Source organism: Oncorhynchus masou, chromosome 32, assembly GCF_036934945.1.
Source record: "Oncorhynchus masou masou isolate Uvic2021 chromosome 32, UVic_Omas_1.1, whole genome shotgun sequence".
Lineage (NCBI taxonomy): Eukaryota > Metazoa > Chordata > Actinopteri > Salmoniformes > Salmonidae > Oncorhynchus > Oncorhynchus masou.
The window spans coordinates 59,936,251-59,960,083 of record NC_088243.1 but is presented as its reverse complement, the minus strand read 5'-3'; the positions used below and the strand labels follow the sequence as shown (position 1 = coordinate 59,960,083).

The 23,833-nt window shown below is 39.9% G+C and overlaps 2 protein-coding genes across 2 annotated transcripts; both read right to left on the bottom strand.

Annotated features, from left to right (window-relative positions):
• Positions 1-218: 218 nt before the first annotated feature.
• LOC135526346 (cysteine-rich hydrophobic domain-containing protein 1-like) lies at positions 219-8,757 on the bottom strand. Its single transcript, XM_064954657.1, has 6 exons — positions 8,595-8,757; positions 7,386-7,440; positions 3,979-4,134; positions 3,543-3,599; positions 1,614-1,673; positions 219-1,408 (listed from the first exon to the last, which is right to left on the bottom strand). Exons 1-6 carry the CDS (start codon positions 8,735-8,737, stop codon positions 1,358-1,360), a joined length of 522 nt encoding a protein of 173 aa, XP_064810729.1. The 5' UTR covers positions 8,738-8,757; the 3' UTR covers positions 219-1,357.
• Positions 8,758-20,737: 11,980 nt separating this feature from the next.
• LOC135527056 (homeobox protein CDX-1-like) lies at positions 20,738-23,550 on the bottom strand. The gene is made up of 3 exons (XM_064955709.1): positions 23,112-23,550; positions 21,083-21,228; positions 20,738-20,968 (listed from the first exon to the last, which is right to left on the bottom strand). The coding sequence occupies exons 1-3, from the start codon at positions 23,548-23,550 to the stop codon at positions 20,738-20,740; spliced, it is 816 nt and encodes a 271-aa protein (XP_064811781.1).
• Positions 23,551-23,833: the final 283 nt, after the last annotated feature.

Here is a 23,833-nt window from a genome sequence, read left to right as displayed (position 1 = left end):
AGAAAAACTCTCAGCTACAAGTGAAGGACACAACACTAAGGCCTTACAGATTCAGCGATAGAAATTCAAAGCTCATATCCAATTGAGCTGACATATGCAGCGTTTACCGTGAACGCTGTCCTCAATAAAGAGGGAACATTGCCTTGAACTGTCAATCACGCTGTAAAGCTGAACTTCAGCGATGCAGATTGAATAGTGCACTAACGCTGGACAAAATGAATAACTAAGGAAACATTTATTTCAATATGTCATGTTCTCTAGGCTGTATGTGTGTTAACAACAAGGACAAAACACATTATAGGAAAATACAAAACTATAAAATGAACAAAGACAAAGCTGCAACAAAAAGATTGACAAAAAAAAACATTTTGACATGAAAGTGCCAAGTTGGAGTCTGTTTCCAGCAGTACATCATAAAGATAAGTAGCCATCTCACGTTAAACTGGATGACACTTTTTAACCTTTTTTTCTTTAGTTGGCAAAACCACACAAATAACATGCATCACTAGTGTCATTGTAAAATTACTCAGAACCTCAGTTTGACCATCCTCTGAAATCATGACATTTTGACGAGCTTAAGTGCAATTTTCTGTCCTAACTCTGGCATCACATACATTGTAAATGATATGGCTTACTAGGTAAACAGGCCCATATAAACTGGTAAGAGACATCTTTCATAAACAAAACTATGGTACAGCACTTTCTTGACAAAACAAATCAGATCTAAATCACAACGTAAACAACAGCGTACCACTGTACAGTTTATCCTAACATATTTACAGGTTCGTTTCAATTCTCCTGTACAGAGGGGTCATTTCCAAAGTAAAGAAAAAACATGATGCTGTTAAATAGTATGTTAGGCAAATTCAAGCATCACATCTACTTTTTGTTTCAAAGAAGAATTGATTTGAGGAAATTAAACCCAATAGCCAGAATTTGAACTTGGTGGGCTACAAAATGCTGGTCTCCTCCTGTCTTATAACATCCTTTATTGTTTTACATAAGGCGATGATGCTCTAGGTGTCCAATACTGATACGATACGATACATGGCCTCGATTAATGATGGCTCTTTGGGCTAAATGCACTTTTCAACAGTATATTTTTGTTCAATCACTAGTTGTATTACACACAACAAAAAGGGGGCATTTTTCTACTTCGAAAGGAACTGTGCAAAATCTGCCCTACAAAATCTGCTCTAAAGCAAAGTGACAGTGTTGCAATTTCTATTGTACAAGGTACTGGGAGATGGTAAGGGACATCTCTACACCGGTGCAGACCCTCATTTCAACATATATACAAGGCACTACGGATAGGAGTCAAGGGTCACACTGCAGGTCTCCCAACAGCCTCCTCAGCTCAGTCCGGTCGGAATATAGGATATTTGGGTAAGAATTCTATAAGAATTACCTGTGGAGGGAAAACATTTATTCATTTCACACTTTTCTTTCAGAATTGAATCTTTCCAGTAGGCCCTGCTCTATTGTACATTACATAAATTACCATATATTTTGTATCTTATGATCTGAGACTTGTAATACTCCATATGTTGGCAAGAATCATATTCTGTTTTAGGGGAACATGTTTTAGGGGAACATGAATGGGTTATACTTACATATTCCATCATATTGCTGCTTTCACATTTCCTTCTGCTGAGTTTCCAGTGCAGGCCCAGCTAAAGAGAAGAGGTGAAAGTAAGGACAGACATAACAGCGCACACGCACAGACACCCACCTACTGTCTGGGTAGCTAATCTGTCTGAGATCTCCCCTAGTGTGAGGGGAATTTAGGAAAGGCTTTAAAACTACAGTGTGGGTCATAAATATTGGCAACCTTGACAAAGATTAGAAAAATATACTTTATAAAATAAATAATACAAATACTGAGCAGGTAGCCTAGTGGTTAGAGCATTGGACTAGTAACCAAAAGGTTGCAGGATCAAATCCCTGAGCTGACAAGGTAAAGAATCTGTCGTTCTGCCCCTGAACAAAACCACTGTTCCTAGGCCGTCATTGAAAATAAGAATTTGTTCTTAACTGACTTGCCTAGCTAAATAAAGGTTAAAAAAATTGTATGCTGAAAACATTTGAAGATTCAATTATTTTATACTAATATGCTCAATTAAATAGATTTGTTTAAGAAGTAATACAAAAACTCTAAAAAAGATAAGGGTCAGAATATAGGCATACGTTTTCAGTTCTTCAGCACCGTCCCCTTGCGAGGATAATGACCCTGAGTCTTTTTCTAGAATGTTATGAGATTGGAGAGCACAATAGGAGGGGTCTTAGACCATTCCTCCATACAGAATCTTTCCAGATCCTTGATATCCTTCATCAGTGCTTATGAACTGCCCTCTTCAATTCAAACCACAGATTTTCAATGGGGTACAAGTTTGGAGACAGATGGCCATTGAAAAATGTTGATTTTGTAGTCAATTAACCATTTCTTTGTGGATTTTGATGCACCACCACCACATCTCACAGTAGGTATGAGGTTATTTTCTGCATATGCTTCCATTCTTTTCAACGCCCAGCCCACCACTGGTATGCGTGGCCAAAGAGCTCTATTTTCATGTCATCTGACCATAGACCGCCTGGGGTTTGATAAACAGCATTGGCACTTGGATTAGAACCGGTGCCATGGTCAGATAACAGGAAAATAGAGCTCTTTGGCCACCCACACCAGTGGTGGGTTTTGTGTTAAAAAACAGAAGCATATGTAGAAAATGACCCCATACTTACTGTAAATATGGTGGTGGAGCTTTGATGTTATTGGGCTGTATTGCTTCCACTGGCGTCAAGAACTTTACCAAGTACCAGGACATTTTAGACAAAAACCTGGTTGCCTCTGCCAGGAGGCTGAAACTTGGCCACATGTAGATCTTCCAGTAAGAAAACAACCCCAACACTAATCAGAATTCACAAAGAAATGGTTCATTGACCACAAAATCAACATTTTTGCAATGGCCATCTCAGTTGCCAGGGCAACGCCAGGGTTGTGAGTTCGATTCTCACGGGGGACCAGTATGAAAATGTATAGCTTAGAGGGAAATTTGTTTTAAGGGTTAAAGTTTACATGAGTTAACGACCATTATCCATCAGAAACCTGCTACTTTAACATCGCTTAAAGATAGAATGCGCAGTAGGGGGAAACAGCGCTACTGGCCACCCCACCCCACTGTTGTTGTTTTTGTTTCCAAGCTGAGGGAGCGTCGTCCAGCATGGTAAAAAAAAAAAAAAGAAAGTGTTTAGTACATATTGTACTGGGGCGGCAGGGTAGCCTAGTGGTTAGAGCGTTGGACTAGTAATCGGAAGGTTGCGAGTTCAAACCCCCGAGCTAACAAGGAACAAATCTGTTGTTCTACCCCTGAACAGGCAGTTAACCCACTGTTCCTAGGCCGTCATTGAAAATACGAATTTGTTCTTAACTGACTTGCCAGGTTCAATAAAGGTGGACGTCGCTGTTTCCCCATTAACGATTGCTTCACAACTGACGGAACTGTTATGGTCTTTCAGACAGGTGCTAGTATTCAATTTGTTCTTACCTTGTGATATAACCGGTTGTTTTCCCATTCTAACAACTTCTGAATAGATCTTCTCGCCTGTTTGTAAAGGAGCACATACAACATTGAAATGTTTTCTAGTAATTACCTTGACTTCACACTCTTTTTCAAATGACAATAACAGCAACCACAGTATTATATGACAAAGAGACATTTATGGACTGAACTCCTTTTACCAGCTTGTAATTTCCACTTCACAATAACACTGGGTCGAGGCACCACCTTTCAGTGGCGTACCCTTCAGCTGGACAGGCCTTCAATGGTGCAATGTACCATTTTTACACACAAGTTGTTATTGCCTGCTTAAGACCAATACGGCTGGATTTGTAAACTAGCCCATGAGTAATGAGAGGGCCTGCTGACTTATGTAGAGTGGGACTGTGCTGCAGCCATCACACGAGGGCTGATTGAGACTTACTCTCTTGTTGAGGCATATAACGGGCCACAGACTGAAGCCCACTGTACAGCAACAGCACAGGCAACCACAAAGAAGCCACTTCACATTGACAGGCAAGTTCTTCTTCAAGCAAGCGTTCACTCTGCTGATGCTGGTTTTAAACTCCTCTGGAGCCACCTGGAGAAGAAGCAGGAGAAGGGAGGAAGAAGTGGATAGGAAATGTCAGACAGAGGAAATGTGGTTGTAATTGGTATAGTTTTTATCTTATTGGTAATTCTCTCTTTGAGATAAATCAGCTCATAATTGTTTTCAATCATTTGAGCTTAAAATAGCAATAGTGCTGAGCAATTTACCAAAATGTCAGTTATTAAACAACTAATTGACTGATATTGGTTACATTTTTGGAATTCTATTTGGTTCAGGTTTTTTTCTGTGAGCTCGATGCGCAGTTTCTCCAGAGCTAAATCAGACCAAGCCCGAACTGTGGGATGAAATAGGGAGTTGTAGTTTCCAACAGGCCAATATTCTTCATAGTTTCGTGGTAATTAACGACAATGACCATAATCCATTGCGTGCCTGGTCTGTGTGTTTCTTTTACACCGGCTACTGTACATTAGGTTAGTGAGGGGCAGACATGGAGGGGGAGAGAAGAGATAGAAGAATGTGCAATTGAGAGGGATAGAGAGCAGTTGCTTAGCGAGGTCTCTACCTGAAAAGACATGACTGATAATTGGCATTCAGCAGTCATGAATGTATGACTTATTTACACTGAAAAATATAAAAACGAAGCATGCAGCAATTTCAAAGATTTTACTGAGTTACAGTTCATATAAGGAAATCAGTCAATTGTAATAAATTCATTAGGCCCTAATCTATGGATTTCACATGACTGGGAATACAGATGTGCATCAGTTGGTCAGAGATTTTTTTTTTTTTTTTTTTTAAGTAGGGGCAGGGATCAGAAAACCTGTCAGTATCTGGTGTGACCACTATTTGCTTCATTTGCTTCACGCGACATCTCCTTCGCATAGAGTTGATCATAGCCTGTGGAATGTTGTCCCACTCCTCTTTAATGGCTGTGTGAAGTTGCTGGATATTGGTGAGAACTGGAACACGCTGTCGTACACGTCGATCCAGAACATCCTAAACATGCTCGATGGGTGACGTGTCCGAGTATGCAGGCCATGGAAGAACTGGGACATTTTCATCTTCCAGGAATTGTGTACAAATCAATGCGACATGGAGCCGTGTATTATCATGCTGAAACATGATGGCGGCGAATGAATGGCACGACAATGGGCCTCGGGATCTGTCATGGTATCTCTGTGCATTCCAATTACCATCAATAAAATGCAATTGTGTTCATTGTCCGTAGCTTATGCCTGCACATACCATAACCCCACCACCAGCATGGGGCATTCTGTTCACAATGTTGACATCAGCAAACCGCTCGCCCTCGTGACACTATACACTCTGTCTCCCATCTGTCCGTTACAGTTGAAACCGGGATTCATCAGCGAAGAGCACATTTCTCCAGAGTGCCAGTGGCCATCGAAGGTTAGCATTTGCCCACTGTCACGACCCTGGTGAGGACGATGAGCACACAGATGAGCTTCATTGAGACTGTTTCTGACAGTTTGTGCAGAAATTCTTTGGTTATGCAAACCCTAAGTTTCATCAGCTGTCTGGGAGGCTGGTTTCAGACGATCCCGCAGGTGAAGAAGCCGGATGTGGAGGTCCTGGGCTGGCGTGGTTACATGTGGTCTGCGGTTGTGAGGCCGGTTGGACGTACTGCCATATCTCTAAAATGACTTTGGTGACAACTTATGGTAGAGAAAATAACATTCAATTCTCTGGCAACAGCTCTGGTGGACATTCCTGCAGTCAACATGCCAATTGCATGCTTCCTCAAAACATGAGACATCTGTGGCATTGTGTTGTGTGACAAAACTGCACATTTTAGAGTGGCTTTTTATTCTCCCCAGCACAAGGTGCACCTGCCATGCTGTTTAATCAGCTTCTTGATATGCCACACCTGTCAGGTGGATGGATTGTCTTGGGAAAAGAGAAATACTCACTAACAGGGATGTAAACAAATTTGTGCACAACATTTTTGAAAAATAAGCTTTTTGTGAGTATGGAACATTTCTGTGTTCTTTTATATCAGCTCATGGTACCAACACTTTACATGTTGCATTTATATTTTTGTTCAGTATATTTTGAAGAAGTACAAAATGTGATTTTTGAATATGATTTTGTCACCAGCATAGGCAGCAGCTCTTTAGAGATGAGTTGACTTGGAATGTAATAAAATAAAATGTAATATATACAACCAAAATATTTTATTAAAGTGAATAAATGATGGCTAATAAGTGATAAGCAGTAATGGCCAGTCACTACCATCATTGGTCTTCATAATTGTTTTATTCTGTGTTGTTACAGCATTCAACCCACATAATGCATTTAATGTTTAAAGCCGAAATCAAAAACCGTGATAATTTTTTTAAGAATCAAAACTATCTCAAAAGGCACTAATCGCTCAGCAATATGAATAAAAAACAAACACCTGAAAGGGAAAGTAGGAGAAAGGCAACCACTTCTGTGAAAAACTCCTTTAAATGTTTATTTTTATAATAAAACCTGTACTGTAGTCTACAGGATCAAAGAGCCTTAGAAAACAAATGGGTGGCCTAGATATTTGGAGATGCTATCCAGAGATCAAATCTCTTACTAGTACGCCTGTAACTTGCTAACCAATCTCTTGTCTATTCACGGCAGAGAGGGACTAAAGGGAGAGATAAGCTCAGTGCCTGTGGCAGCGGCCATCCAAACAACATGAATGGATGCTAATTCCTCTCTGGGTCTGTACGCCATAAAACTGGGGTCGTAATCTTTTATGACAGGATGCAAAGGTCTCTTTGCAAACAGAATAGGAATAAGGGCCTGCTGATCTGCACCCTTCAATCATCATAATTGTGACCTCTTCCATCATGTCACCATTGGTCACAATACTGGAGAGACTTTTTATTGCCCTGCACTTCCCTTATCCCCTTAGCCTTTTTGTGTTTGAGTGTCTGACCCAGGAAGCTGCCCTTTCTTGTGCATGGCACAGTCTTTATTTCCTTCTTTTATCACCTGGAGCTGTGTCCCCGACCAACTGGGCTCCAAAGATGGCTTACTCATTGACAGAGCTTCACTTCAGCTTTGGATGCACCGTAGTGTGTTGCTCCATCATATCAAAAGCACTTAAGAAACGTGACAGAGGAAATTCAGGGATGGTCTGATTTGTCAAAGGGCAAATAGAACAATGGCGCCACCATAATAGCTTAAATTGCTTAATTCGCATCCCAGTCCAAATCATTTGGCAAGCACAAAACATTGCTTTGGGGAAATGCATGAGACGATACAAATGAATTGGGTTACTGTACCTTTCCCGTAAGTACTGAGGGAAACTCTGTGTCAAATTTGTTGCTCAAGCCAAACCTGTCAAAAAGAAACATACAAAAATGGTAGAGATTAAACAAACTTTCCATTGGACATGTATAAAGTACTATACTGTGACTGTGGGCTGTCACAAGGGGAACCTGGCATGGTTTTTTATGGAGACGGAATAACAGACACTGTACTCTCTACAAATAAATACCTATACAAATGTACCTAACACTTTACATTGTACAGACAGCAAAACAAAACAAAAATGCATTTCCTGAATAACCTGTCATTTGTTTCATTATGTGAATAGCTTCCCCTGTTGATACAATTCAATATGATGACAAGGATACACCATATGCATAACACAGTTGTGGAGACTAGAGGAAGTATACTTGACTATTTTGATAAAAAGCTAAGGAATGGGCCTGGGGAAATGTAAGCACTCGCATACGCATAGACAGAGCTATGGATGCAAGGACTGACCATCCATTATATCAAAATGACAGTGTTAACCATGTATTGCAGTTATACAGTGTTTAACATTTATCTACATTGTTTACAAACATTGGAGTAAAACAATGCTTATTTTGCGTTCTGATGGCATAGGACAGTTGAACTAAACTCATGAGGCATTTATAAGTTATATTGTTCAAAAGTCAATGGGCATAGCTAACTTAATATCATAAATGTATAGTCAAGTCCAAAATGGATTCTAGTTTTGCAGGGAGTAACGTGAGCTTAACACAGAATGTTAAATCTATGGATGGTAGCTAGCAAGCTTGCTGGAAATAGTCTTGGTTCATCACCACAATTTGAATAAGCCAGCCCTGTCAAAATATTAAATAGTTACCGTAGATGTCATGTTGGCTTGTCATTTTTGTTACAGTAGATGCTATGTTAGGCAAGTTTGCAGGCAAGCAGTGTAGATAGCTAACGTTAGCTACCTAGTTCGCACAACTATAGTTACGCGAACTAAGTAAGCTAGTCAACTATAAAGCAGGAATAGCAGATAACGTTACACAATAGATCACCCTTGCCTCATCTAATGAAGTCAAATGTAATAGTTTTGTCCTAATATAATTGCCACGGCCTAGTGGTAAGTTGTATTTCATAGCATTGTTGTTGGCAGGCTAGCTAGCTAGCTAGCAAGCTAATGAGGTAGAACAACATAACGAATCATAATGACTGCGCTTTGGATTGCTTACACGGTGATGTGCCCGGCCCCTCGCATAATCACAGGTTCTGAGCAATATTTAACAAGATGTTCTTCACTCACTACACGTTCATCTTCCTCGTCTAACTCATAGATGGTATCAAAATCCGCCATGTTGGGTAGTAAGACGCTCATGACGTTTTCGTCACTGCCAGCATGACATCAACAACCAGTAATGCCGCGTTCAAAACAACTGGGAACACGGAAATCTCCGACTTCAGTGCGTTCAAAACAACTGGGAACTTCGGGGGGGAAGAACTACCTCCGACTGGGGAAATCGTTTTGAACAGTCATCCAACTCGGGAACTCGGACCTCTTTCTTTCCGACCTGAATATCACTGACATCATGATTTGACCGAGCTCAGCCTCCACAGAGTGTCTGGAAAAGTGACGGATATAATTTCATATCATCTAAGTTTATAATTTTTTAAGAATACAATAAAGTAGGCTTCACTGCACTCTATACTCCTCTGTAAACCGGTCATCTCTGTATACCCGTCGCAAGACACACTGGTTGTTGATTATTTTTTTATTTTTTTAACTATTAGGCCTCACTCCCTCCTATCTGAGATATCTACTGCAGCCCTCATCCTCCCCATACACACCCCTGGGTCGCTCGTCTTTTCAGTTCGCTACAGCTAGCGACTGGAACGAGCTGCAACAAACAGTCAAACTGGACAGTTTTATCTCAATCTCTTCATTCAAAGACTCAATCATGGACACTCTTACTGACAGTTGTGGCTGCTTTGCGTGATGTATTGTTATCTCGACCTTCTTGCCCTTTGTGCTGTTGTCTGTGTCCAATAATGTTTGTACCATGTCTTGTGCATTGCCATGCTGTGTTGCTACCATGCTGTGTTGCTGCCTTATGTTGTTGTCTTAGGTATCTATTTATGTAGCGTTGTGTATTTTGTCCTATGTTATTTAAAATATATATATATATATATGTAACCCAGCCCCTGTCTCCGCAGGAGGCCTTTGGCCGTATGGTAGGCCATCATTGACTTGCCTAGTTAAATAAAGGTTAAATGAAAAAAATAAAAAATAATACAGATATCAATAGCAGACTACACATCAGGGGCGTCATGCACCCAAACATCTGAGGGGGCATGGAAGTATGGAAGCCCCCAGTCTGGAAGATGGAGAATTCAGTATTTTCCAAAACTATGAAACATTTTTTCCTGCAATCTAGAGCCCTAAACATTATACTGAATTCTATGTTCAAAATATGTTTATTTTCTGCATATCTAATCATACTTCTTGAGCTGTCTGTATCCTCCTGAGAGGTGGTTATTTTTTTAAAGGTTCAATGCTGCTGTATTAATCTCAATATCAAATCATTTCTGGGTAACAATTACGTACCTTACTGTGATTGTTTCAATTGAGATTGTAAAAAATAAACATATGTAGCTTCTTAGCAAAGAGCAATTTTTCAAGCAAGAGTTTTGCTCGGACTGTCTGGGAGTGGTCTGTGTGGGGGAGGGGGAAACTAAAAACTAGCTGTTATTAGCAGAGAGGGTTGGTACTCTCTTTCTTATTGGTCTGGTTAACTAATTTACTCCTGGTGATGTCACCAGGCAGGCCAAAACTCCATCCCACCAAAACAGGCTGCAATCTTTTCAAACAGCTCTTACACTATAATGTTATTATAATAATTTTTGCAATTTCACAGTATTATTCCAAGCTCACAGTGTGGAAATATACACTGAACAAAAATATAAACGCAATACGTAAAGTGTTGGTCCCATGTTTCATGAGCTGAAGTAAAACATCTCAGAAATCTTCAATATGGACAAAAAGCATATTTCTCTCAGATTTTGTGCATGGATTTCATTGCATTCCTGTTAGTGAGCATTTCTCCTTTGCCAAGATAATCCATTCACATTACAGGTCTGGAATATCAAGAATTTGATTAAACAGCATGATCATGACACAGGTGCACCTTGTGCTGGGGACAATAAAAGGCCACTAAAATATGCAGTTGTGTCACACAACACAAGCATCAATTTTGAGAATCTGGCAGTACGTCCAACAGGCCTCACAACTGCAGACAAACCATGTGCGTGGCTTTGGATGGGAGAGCAGTTTGCTGATGTCAATGTTTTAAGCAGAGTGCCCCATGGTGGCGGTGGGGTTATGGTATGGGCAGGCACAAGCTACGGACAATGAACACAATTGCATTTTATTGATGGCAATTGGAATGTACAGAGATACCATGATGCGATCCTGGAGCCCATTGTCGTGCCATTCATGTTTCAGCATGATAAGCCCCATGTTGCAAGGATCTGTACACAATTCCTTGAAGCTGAAAATGTCAGAGTTCTTCCATGGCCTGTATACTCACCAAACATGTCACCCATTGAGCACGTTTGGGATGCTCTGGATTGACGTGTAGGGCAATGTGTGTTCATGTTCCTGCCAAAAGCATGATCAACTCTATGCGAAGGAGATGTATCGCGCTGACTGAGGAAAATGCTGGTCGCACCAGATACTGACTGGTTTTCTGATCCACGCCCCTACCTTTTTTTTAAGGTGTCTGTGAACCACAGATGTTTATCTGTATTCCAAGTCATGTGAAATCCATAGATTAGGACCTAATGGATTTTTTTCAATTGACTGATTTCCTTATATGAACTCAGTAAAATATTTTAGTATTTTATTTAATTTTACCCCGTTTTCTCCCCAATTTCGTAGTATCCAATTGTTAGTAGCCACTATCTTGTCTCATCGCTACAATTCCTGTACGGGCTCGGGAGAGACGAAGGTTGAAAGTCATGTGTCCTTCTTAACACAGCGCGCATCCAACCCGGAAGCCAGCTGCACCAATGAGTCGGAGGAATGTGTCTTATTCAGTCAATTTAGTATTACTTGCTTTATAAAGTGTACCAACCTTGCCAGCTTTGCCAGCACAATTAGTATTGCTTTAGAGCCCTAATAAAACAAATTTCGATTGGTCCTTTTACTACTGTTCAAATGTGCAAAAATGTATTTGAAATTTACCCGTATCCATCAACAACTGTCGTTTTATAGAATAACACAAGATATGCCCCCCATTACGACATACATGTGTATCTGAAGTGCAGCCGTCGCTTAAGTAGGCCTACACATAATTTTTGCCTACCAACCAGTGTTGCCAATTTAGCAACTTAGTCGCTATATTTAGCAAGTATTCAGACCCTTCTAGCGACACATTTTCAAAAAAGCGACTAGCGACTTTTTCTGGTGTTATTGGAGACTTTTGTAGGGGTCACAGGCGGCCCAGTCCTTGTGCAGCAGTCTTTCCCAGCTGCAGTCAAAGCAGGAGATGTTCACCCCTCTGCGTCCAAACTGCAAATGAATTGCACATGCGGGAAGCTGCCGCTGGCCGATCCAGCCCTGGCTTACATTCAGGGCGGGATGTAAATGTAAAATGTTCTTTGTCTAAAATAAATCACTGCACAAAAATAAATCACTGCATTTGACTCACACCACCTCAGTCACTTACTCACCTTGTCCACTGTGTGTGTGCCTCTCTGTGACAAAAGCTAAACATCTAGCTGGCTAGCTCATCATGTCTCAGTCTAAACTGTACACTCAAATACAGAAAGGAGTGGGAATCAAACCCTGAATGAAAAAGGCTGGTTGAAGCCTTTTATTGGAGGTGATACACAGGTATACTGCCTGTATTGTAAGGCTAATTTCTACGACAAACTTAGTGATGTAAAAAAAAACATGACAACTAAAAAACATACTCAAAAGGCAAAGCCTTATAACAGTTCCACCCAAAACAAGCTGCCATTTATGGTTAAAAAAAATTTACTCTGCAAAAAAGGCTGAGGCCACCATAGCATTAGCTATCGCTGAACACTGTTCCATGCTGGCATGTGTTCACATTAGAGAAGCATGTAGAGCAGCTTTCTCAGACTCCACTGCTGCTACCCTCTTCAAAAGATTAATGGTGTTCTAGCACCATACTTTCTGAAAAAGTTGGTCGCAGATGTGGGTGACCAGCGTTTCAGCCTCCTCCTCAATGAGTCCACAGATGTAAGTGTTTCTAAGTACCTGGGGGTTGTGATAAGGTACTTTAGTGACACCAATTATACAATTGTATCAACATTTCTGGGGCTTGTTGAGTTGGAGGGAGGAGATGCCAAATCTATAGCCTCAAATATCTGGTTCTTATTTGCTGTGTGTGCCACTCTCTGCAGCTTGCTTTAAGTCATGCTTCCAATGACATCATCCCCCGTAGTGTGGAGTACTTGGTACGAGAGACTTATAACTGGTTTTCAGTGTCTACAAAGCACAGGGAGGGGGCAAAAAAGTAGGCTTTGTGTCGTTTTCATAGTATTGACATCACTTTTACAGTAGTCTATCACACAACGACTGTGTACTGCAAATGAGTGACAATAGAGTGAACACTTGCCTGCTTATTTAAGTAGGCTACACACGGTATTGGTCCTACTACTGCGACATACAAAATGTAACAAAATGGAGGCCTATCTGAAATGCATCCATATACACAACAACTGTCATTTTGCCACAAGAAAGCATGTCATGTTGAACAGAAGCCTCACAAAGACTGGTAGCCCAAGATGCACTAATTAAAACAGCATAAACTGTAACCATCAATTCAGGACCACGGACAGAAAGCAACCCCAGTCAGCAAGGTGAAAGGATCATGTACAATGTGAGTGGACAGCCAGGACAACAGGAGCACTATGCCAGGGATCATCTCAGAGCACAACCAATTAGGCTACATTGGACATTGTCCCTATAACAATCAAATAATACAAAGCTGTATATCTATGAAGTAAAAAGCAAAGGCCTAAACTATACAATACATTCAAAAAGGTATCTTCCCATTTAGATGAGTTGCAGCCTCCTTGATGCTGTGTCGAACCTTATGAGAAGTTTCTGATTCCATTCTCCTTTCCAGAGAATTTTACTTGTGAGGTCCCTCTCAAATACCAGCTGGCCAAGCTGGGCTTTTCGTTGATGTGTTCAGAGTCTGTGCTTACTGAATATGTTCTTCAGGGCGGAGAATTAATTTTTGCACATTGCTGCTTGTGGCTGGGGTAACGGATATGCAGGTGCTTGTTGTGATTTTCCACATGTGCTGGTGCTAGGCCCTGGATCTTGTGAATCTTGTTGGTCAGCATTGGATATTAGGTTCCTCAACCTCGGTGGTCGGGCCTGCAGGCTGGTCAGTGAACTTGGCATTTCTCTCGACATGGTGGTCCTCAGTTTTTTTGCTCTTGGCAGTTCTCAGCCATTTTCGGATATCCATGCTGATCAAAGCTCAGCCAACTAGCTATAATTATTCAGTGCTCCGCTACCAAAACTTAACGAAGCTAGTGGCTACTAGCTATCCTGTTGTTAGCTGTATCTGTCTGCAAAGGTGAAAAATGTTTCCCCCTCTCTGTGAGAAAGCACAATTTATATGTGGTGAGTCCACACCTGGATTTGCCTCCCCGTACAGCCGGCCCTGGCTTCTTGATAGCTAGTTATGAGGTTGACAGATTGTGAACCTATCTGGGCTAGCTAAAGCCTTCATAAAATGTCTAGGTGCTAAGTATTATTACAGAGAAAAAACAACAGTCTTGAACGAATTCCCACATATACTGAGCACTTGTTGGCTGCTTTTCCTTCACTCTGCGGTCCAACTCATCCCAAACCATCTTAATTGGGTTGAAGTCGGTTGATTGTGGAGGCCAATTCATCTGATGCAGGACTCCATCACTGTCCTTCTTGGTCAAATAGACCTTACACAACCTGGAGGTGTGTTAGGTCATTGTCCTGTTGAAAAACAAATGATAGTCCCACTAAGCACAAACCAGATGGGATGGCGTATCACTGCAGAATGCTGTGGTAGCCATGCTGGTTAAGTGTGCCTTGAATTCTAAATAAATCACAGACAGTGTCACCAGCAAAGCACTCCCACACCATCACACCTCCTCCTCCATGCTTCACGGTGGGAACCACACAAGTGGAGATCATCCGTTCACCTACTCTGCGTCTTGCAAAGACACGGCAGTTGGAACCAGAAATCTCAAATTTGGACTCATCAGACCAAAGGACAGATTCCCACCATTCTAATGTCCATTGCTTGCGTTTCTTGGCCTAAGCAAGTCTCTTATTATTATTGATGTTCTTTAGTAGTGGTTTCTTTGCAGCAATTCGACCATGAAGGCCTGATTCACATAGTCTCCTCTGAACAGTTGATGTTGAGATGTGTCTGTTACTTGAACTCTGTGAAGCATTTATTTGGGCTGCAATTTCTGAGGCTGGTAACTGTAATGAACTTATCCTCTACAACAGAGGTAACTCTGGGTCTTCCTTTCCTGTGTCGGTCCTCTTGAGAGCCAGTTTCATCATAGCAGTTGATGGTTTTTGTGACTGCTCTTGAAGAAACGTTCCAAGTTCTTGAAATTTTCTGCATTGACTGATCTTCTTGTCTTAAAGTAATAATGAACTGTCATTTCTCTTTGCTTATTTGAGCTATTCTTGCCATAATATGAACTTGTTTTTTTACCAAATCTATCTTCTCTATACCACACCTACTTGTCACAACACAACTAATTGGCTCAAACCTATTAAGAAGGAAAAACAATCCACGAATTAACTTTTAACAAGCCACACCTTGAATGAGTAGGTGTGTCCAACCTTTTGACTGGTACTGTTTATACAGCACCTTCAAGTATTCATACCTCTTGACGTATTGTTACAACCTGAATTCAAAATGTATTAAATAATATAAATATTTTTCTCACCCATCTACACACAATACCCCATAATGGAAGTGAAAATATGTTTTTAGAAATGTTTGTAAATTTATTGAATATGAAATACAGATATATCTAATTTACATAAGTATTCACACCTCTGAGTCAATACATGTTAGAATCACGTTTGGCAGCAATTACAGCTGTGAGTCTTTCTGGGTAAGTCTCTAAGAGGTTTGCACACCTGGACTGTACAATTTTTGCAGACATCCTGAAAAACTCCCCATTACTTAACAATTACTAGCATACCCATAACATGATGCAGACACCACTATGCTTGAAAAGATAAGAGAGTGGTACTCAGTAATGTGTTGCATTGGATTTGCCCCAAACATAACACTTTGTATCCAGGACAAAATCTTAATTGCTTTGCCAATTTTTTTGCAGTATTACTTTAGTGCCTTGTTGCTAACGGGATGTATGTTTTGGAATATTGTTATTCTGTACAGGCTTCCTTCTTTTCACTCTGTCAATTAGGTTATTATTGTGGAGTAACTACAATGTTGTTGATCCATCCTCAGTTTTCTCCTGTCACAGCCTCTAAACTCTGTAACTGTTTTAAAGTCACCATTGTCTTCATGTTGAAATCCCTGAGCTGTTTATTTCATCTCTGGAAACTGAGTTAGGAAGGACGCCTGCATCGCCCATCTACCAATAGGTGCCCTTTGCGGGGCATTGGAAAATCTAATCAAATCTAATTTTATTGGTCACATACACATAGTTAGCATATGTTAATGCGAGTGTAGCAAAATGCTTGTGCTTCTAGTTCCGACAGTGCAGTAATATCTAACAAGTTATCTAACAATTCCCCAACAACTACCTATTATACACAATCTAAAAGGGTGAATGAGAATATGTACATATAAATATATGGATGAGCGGTGGCCGAGCGGCATAGGCCAGGTGCAATAGATGGTATAAAATACAAATGATACAGTTGAAGTCGGAAGTTTACATACACTTAGGTTGGAGTCATTAAAACTTGTTTTTAACCACTCCTCAAATTTCTTGTTAACAAACTATAGTTTTGGAAAGTCGGTTAGGACATCTACTTTGTGCATGACACAAGTAATTCTTCCAACAATTGTTCACAGACAGATTATTTCACTTATAATTCACTTTATCACAATTCCAGTGGGTCAGAAGTTTACATACACTAAGTTGACTGTGCCTTTAAACATGTAGGTAAATTCCAGAAAATGATGTCATGGCTTCAGAAGCTTCTGATTTGTTAATAATTTACATCATTTGAGTCAATTGGAGGTGTACCTGTGGATGTATTTCAAGGCCTACCTTCAAACTCAGTGTCTCTTTGCTTGACATCATGAAAAAATCAAAAGAAATCAGCCAAGACTTCAGAAAAAAAAATTATAGACCTCCACAAGTCTGGTTCATCCTTGGGAGCAATTTCTAAACGCCTGAAGGTACCACGTTCACCTGTACAAACAATAGTACACAAGTATAAACACCATGGGACCACGCAGCCGTCATACCGCTCAGGAAGGAGACACCTTCTGTCTCATAGAGATAAACTTACTTTTGGGTGAAAAGTGAAAATCAATCCCAGAACAACAGCAATGGATCTTGTGAAGATGCTGGAGGAAACAGGTACAAAGGTATCTTTAACCACAGTAAAACGAGTCCTATATCGACATAACATGAAAGGCCGCTCAGCAAGGAAGAAGCCACCGCTCCAAAACCGCCATAAAAAAGCCAGACTACGGTCTGCAACTGCACATGGGGACAAAGATCATATTATTTGGAGAAATGTCCTCTGGTTTGAAGAAACAAAAATAGAACTGTTGGGCCATAATGACCATCATTATTAGGAAAAAGGGGGAGGATTGCAAGCCAAAGAACACCATCGCAACCTTGAAGCACGGGGGTGGCAGCATCATGTTGTGGGGTTGCTTTGCTGCAGTAGAGCCTGGAGCACTTCACAAAATAGATAGCATCATGAGGTCGGAAAATTATGTGGATATATTGAAGAAACATTTCAAGACATCAGTCAGGAAGTTAAAGCTTGGTTGCAAATGGGTTTTCCAAATGGACAATGACCCCAAGCACACTTCCAAAGTTGTGGCAAATTGGCTTAAGGACATCAAAGTCAAGGTATTCGAGTGGCTATCACCAAGCTCTGACCTCAATCCTATAGAAAATCTGTGGGCAGAACTGAAAAAGCGTGTGTGAGCAAGGAGGCCTACAAACCTGACTCAGTTACACCATCTCTGTCAGGAGGAATGGGCCAGAATTCACCCAACTTATTGTGGGAAGCTTGTGGAAGGCTACCTGAAGCAATTGACCCAAGTTAAACAATTTAAAGGCAATGCTACCAAATACTAATTGTAAACTTCTGACCCACTAGGAATGTGATGAAAGAAATAGAAGCTGAAATAAATCATTCTCTCTACTATTATTCTGACATTTCACATTCTTAAAATAAAGTGGTGATCCTAACTTGACATAAGACAGGTTTTTTTTACTCTGATTAAGTGTCAGGAATTGTGAAAAAATGAGTTTAAATGTATTTGGCTAAGGTGTATGTAAACTTCCGACTTCAACTGTACATATGAGATGAGTAAAGTAAGATATGTAAATATGATTAAAGTGGCATTATTTAAAAGTGACTCGTGATCCATTTATTAAAACTTCTCTGGTCTTTGTGGTTGAATCCGTGTTTTAGATTCACGGCTCGACTGAGGCACCTTACAGATAATTTTATATGTGGGTTACAGAGATGAAGTAGTCATTCAAAACTCATGTTAAATACTATTATTGCACACAAAGTGAGTTTATGCAACTTATTATGTGACTTGTTAAGCACATTTTTACAATTGAACTTATTTAGGCTTGCCATAACAATGGGGTTGAATACCTATTGACTCAAGACTTTTCAGCATTTCCTCAACATAGTGTGGAATACACATATTAACAATAGCCTAAATGTAGGCTAATTTTGCTGGTGGGCAATGAGATTCGGGATCTTTTCCCCACAGCATCTTATCCCCCCACGTGTTTCCATGGCAAACCCATATTTTTGACTAGTTCCATTGACCTCTTTACTGCATCTATAACAGCTAGTTCTCAGTTTTCCCCTCCCCACTCAGACCACTTCCAAATAGTCCTAGCAAAATTCTTGCTTGAGAAATTGCTATTTGCTAAGAAGCTATTTGTTGTGTCTCTTTTTAATTTAAAGTTCCAATTCAGCCATTTTTATGTCAATACCAAATCATTTTTGGGTAACAATTGAGTACCTTACTATGATTGTTGTAAATTCAAATGGTCAAAAAGGAACAAAATATAGCTTCAAAGAGCAATTTCTTAAGCAATATTTTTTCTAGGACTGTCTGTGAAGGCTCTGAGTGGGGAGGGGGAAACTGAAAATGATATGTTATTGGCAGAGGTTTGGAACTTTCTTATTGGTCTATTAATTAATTTACAGTCAGGCAGGTCAAAACTCCATCCCACCAAAACAGGCTGAAATTTCAGGCGGTCTTTTCAAACAGTTCTTACACTAAAATGAATTATCGTAATTTTCGTTAAAACAGCCTCAGTTTGTTGGGGCATGGACTCTACAAGGTGTCGAAAGCGTTCTACAGGGATGCTGGCCCATGTTGACTCAAATGCTTCCCACAGTTGTGTCAAGTTGGCTGGACGTCTTTTGGGTGGTGAGCCATTCTTGATACACGCGGGAAACTGTTGAGCATGAAAAACCCAGCAGCGTTGCAGTTCTTGACACCTGGTACCTACTACCATACCTAGTTCAATGGCACTTACATGTTTTGTCTTGCCCATTCACCCTCTGAATGGCACAAATACACAATCCATGTCTCAATTGTCTCAAGGCTGAAAAATCCTCCTCCCCGTCATCTCCACTGATTGAAATGGATTTAACAATTGACCTCAATAACGATTCATGGCTTTCGCCTGGATTCACCAGGTCAGCCTATGTCATTGAAAGAGCAGGTGTTCTTAATGTTTGTATACTCAGTGTATATGAAACACAGGAAAACAGGTTTGTTGAGGTTGTGCACTTCTATACTGATCTCTTGCAAGTTTTTGGAGTAGGCCTAGGCTAGGTTATGAGGATGTTATGAGCCAATTTAATGACAGTCTTGGGTGACCTTTTTACAGGTTCATGTAATATAACCCCATAGGCTTGAACCTACATTGAACCTATCCCAACGAATAGATCACTACTTATTTTCCCATATTAATGGCTCAAAGGTCAACATGAATTGAGAAGACAGTTTGACAGTTTGTGGACAAGCATAAGTAGGCCTAGTCCTAGACTACAAAGTCTACAACTTGACACTATATAGAATCCCGTTACAAAAAGTGACTGCGTAGCTGTGTGTTGCTTTGGCCAATAGCAACATTTTTGGTGCAATTTAAAAATAACAACTCCAAAACGATGTGCCATTATTCACATGAGAAGGGCAATAAGTCTCGGTCTTTTTTAATTGAGAGAGATTAAAAAAAAAAAAATTGTTACATGCACATCACCAATCAAATATTGCCTTTGACACATGCTGGGTGGTCAGAATGAACTTTAATCCCATCCTTATAGTTTGTATAAAAAAACAGAAGGACGATAAACAATTTAAGAGCATGTTAACTGTAATAGCCTAATGAATGAAGCCCTTGATAAATCATTTGTATGGTTTTGAAATATCAAATATATACATCAACAATAAAGTGTTTTAGAAAACAGTAAGTCTATGCACACTCACATTCCTGTTATTATGCAGTAGTACGCTATACTTTTCCAGTCAATGAAATAAGTAGAAAACGATATAACGTTATTGCAAAAAAACACATTTTATTTTCATTTTGAACGTTGCCATCAGACAAACGTTCTACCCGTATCACTCTTAAAACCTGCCTCACTTTCCCTGTATTAAGGAAGTGTGCTTTGCAATCAAATTGGAGCAGAAAATGCTAAAAGTTTGTCAAACAGAAACTCCAAATTAATAATATGCCTTTTCTGTCCAGTTAAACTTCAAATAAAATGTAATGCCTACGTGATTTCTCATTTTATTAACAAACTTATACAGCTTATCACAGACAGAAAATTATATTGCCTATCTCAATAACTCAGACACAAACAAACATGTTAAGCATTACATTTCTGAACCATACATTTATTTTTTGTATGTTTTTATTTTATTATTAGAACTATTCTATAAAAAAAGTATATTTGAAGAGCCTCCAGCATTTCGTTGCAATTATAAATCATCTTGTTTCTCGACTTCTCGTAATCCACAACATGTGCTTCAGGACGTTTGAGTAATCCATTGGGAGCCAAGTCTTGCGGAACTGTCCTTTCAGCGTGTCGGAGTGCTCAGTTATGTTGGATGGTCCAAATTCGATTCTACTGAGTGACAGTAACTTGCTGTATGTTCCTAATAGATGCCAAGGTGTTCATTCCGGGGGGTGGGTAGAGAGAGCCGTGAATATCCGACGGACTGAGTGAGCCTGGTACCGGCAGAGGACTCACTGATCCCGGGTCACTGTGCACAGATCCTCCGCTGCCATCAGATCCCATTTTCTTTTTGATTAATTTCCTTTCCTTGGCTCGGCGATTTTGAAACCAGATCTTCACCTGTAAATGTAAAAGAAACGTGTCAAAATTGGTATTTCGTTTTATATTTGATTCATCATTTGATTTATCAAGTCTAGGGCCATAATGCTTTATCATGAATTGGTATTGACCTACCTGTCGTTCTGAAAGGCCAAGGTTCCCCGCAAGTTCCGACTTTCTTCGGATAGTGATGTAACGATTAAAATGGAACTCCTTCTCCAGCTCCAGTCTCTGGTGGTCGGTGTAAACCACTCTGTATTTCTCCTTCGTTCTTGTTTTGCCTGAAATTATGAGAAGTTATGAGAAGTCAATATGCTCCGTAGGCCTAATTTTTATTAAATAGGCTATAGTCACAATGAACATCGAATACTTCAATATATAATATATAATGGAGCAATAGGCTATTTAAACTCTGAAGTTCATTCTTGTTTTAAATTCACTTTTATAGCAGTAATTTGAGGTATTTATAGCAAGTAGGTTTAATACTAGAGAAATAAGACAATCAACAGGTTAATTATCAATGCCTATTAAACTTTACGATTCGTTTATCTAACACATCTCAAAATGTGTATGTAGCATCTTTAGGCTCTATCAACTGAAGTGGTGGCTAATCATGTTAATCTAGATTGTGTTGCTTTGTTGGTAGATATGCAAATTGAGACACTGATCTTTTGATCTCACTTTTTGAACAAACTGCAGAACAAAGAGTCTCGGAGATATTACCTAAACTCCATTGAAGTGTTACGAGGCAACACACGACAACACAAAGGACTAACAAGGCAATACTATCTCAGACATTTCTCTAGCTTGGATCAGGTTGCTTTTGTTGATCAATATATCATAACCACATTCACTTTTATCAGGTAGACAATATTATTAGTCGTTTTGAACAACATTGAAACATGTTGATATTAATAGTTATAGCTATAGGTCATGCTTGACACGTTTGACAAGACCAGGGATAGCCTCCTAGAATTAAACACTTGACAACACGTTTGATAAGCTAGCCTAATAATACAAAATACAGAAAAAGACATCTAGGCTAAAAGAATTTCAGGATTCTACAGTGGTTCGTTTTATAACCAGGTTAATTAATAAGCTATAAAGCGAAATATACGAGTTAATTTAGGCTTATGTTACTGTTACTTAGTCTAATTTATAAACATAGGCCTAAAGTAAACGAATTCTATTTTCTACATATTTAATTTCTAGCGAATTAAGAGATGCTGTGGTTTATTGCCAAGTTATAAAGCTTTGTTTATATTCGTCAAAGACCTTTCTTTATTTGCTGTGAAAAACGTCACCCTTTCCGGCAATAGAACTCGAAGAATGGGAGCCGAGGAAGACACTTTGGTGCATATCAAAGTAAAATGAGGTGTTAAAAGAGACCGCAGCCTGAATATGACGGATAACCTCAAAACCCGAGACAATGTAGCAGGAAAAGTAGACCTCACATCTAGTTTACGGGAGTCGAGAAATTAGCATTACAAGTGCGCCTGGCGCCGTTTCAGATCTTGACACCTTCATCGTTTCCTCCACAAGGCTAAAAGCCTGTATCAGAAAATAACTAAGATGTTAACGTTTTAATTAATATCATAGTTTATCAGACTATCAGACTATTATCGCTATTGTAGGCCTGTCAATAATGAATTTGACAAATTCGATCTAGAGCATATCATTTTCCTCCTTTCGCTTTTGAGTCTGTTGTGATTTACAATTTAATGCCTTGAAATTGCATTTTACAGTTTTCAAAATGTGTCCAATACAAACATGTTACATGCGACTGTGTGATTTTGGTGACATCTAATTTAAATCATGATTAGATAATGTCATGTTAGTGCTTCCTTTTATTCGTTACGAATCTCTCCAAAATGTTACCACAATGCACCCATTACGCATGAGGTTATTCGTTTTTACCGTGAGATTTATCAATTAAGGTATGCAATTATTTTTTAAATATTGTATCAATTTTCTAAATACTATCTGTTGCACTTGCACAACTTTTATGAGCCAACACCAGCAGTGTTCACAGCACACGAGAAAAACACAACAATTCCGACTCTTAGCAAAATATAAACATGTGGTTTGGCATGAGTTGATGATGTGCACGAATGATTTTAACAGTGGCATGCATTTCTTGGCTCAAGCTTGTGACCTTACTCACCCGTGGAAGATGATTGTACCGTTTTGTTCATCCACTGGTAAGAAGAATTGCGCCTTTCTCTATCCGGGGAAAGTTGAGCAACAGAAATATTATCTGGAGGTGGTTGCAATACTGCTGACCCTGGCGCGTGCATGGGATTGTATTCAGGTGAGCAATAGGAAACTTGTCCCGGCGATGAGTTGTTCATGGGCGTAGGAATAGTGTTAGGAGGACCCAGGCTATAGGCGCCCCAGTCCTCTCTCGGTGCGCCATAAGGAGCTCCCCAAGCCCCCGAAGACTGTGCGTGCGTATCCATGTTTGGCACATGATGGTATCCAGTAAAGTCGGAATATTGTGGCGTGGGAACAAAGTTCTGTGGTGGGATGTTGATGCCCGATCGTCTTGCAGGTCCTTGGTGATACATGCTGCCTTCTTTATCCAAAAGGTATCCCACATGCATGATTTGAAAACAAGGGACAAAAGTGACTTTCAAGTGTACATAGTTGCCCTGCAACTGCGTCTAAAGAAATCAAATAACAATCCTCTTGCTGTGGTTATGTTGCGTATAGTCCAATGGTGCAAATGAAATGCGAAGTAGTTCCTGACGTGATACTGTCTCACAGGATGTGGCTCTGTTGTCAAGGTGGTGGTGGCAAAGGTATACTAAGGTCTTCCTTCCTGACGTCAGAAGAGTCTTCAAACCCCGACAATTTGCATTCAAATGACGAGTCAATTATGCTGGC

What these genes read in the sequence shown, in the direction of transcription:
- LOC135526346 (XM_064954657.1), bottom strand. Translation starts at nt 8,737, where the DNA reads ATGAGCGTCTTACTACCCAACATGGCGGATTTTGATACCATCTATGAG. An exon ending in CCTCAGTACTTACGGGAAAG is followed by an intron (nt 4,135 to 7,385) that starts GTACAGTAACCC and finishes CTTCTTCTCCAG; the next exon opens with GTGGCTCCAGAGGAGTTTAA. An exon ending in ACAACCGGTTATATCACAAG is followed by an intron (nt 1,674 to 3,542) that starts GTAAGAACAAAT and finishes TCTTCTCTTTAG; the next exon opens with CTGGGCCTGCACTGGAAACT.
- LOC135527056 (XM_064955709.1), bottom strand. Translation starts at nt 23,550, where the DNA reads ATGCATGTGGGATACCTTTTGGATAAAGAAGGCAGCATGTATCACCAA. An exon ending in GGTACAATCATCTTCCACGG is followed by an intron (nt 21,229 to 23,111) that starts GTGAGTAAGGTC and finishes TCATAATTTCAG; the next exon opens with GCAAAACAAGAACGAAGGAG. An exon ending in TTGGCCTTTCAGAACGACAG is followed by an intron (nt 20,969 to 21,082) that starts GTAGGTCAATAC and finishes TTACATTTACAG; the next exon opens with GTGAAGATCTGGTTTCAAAA.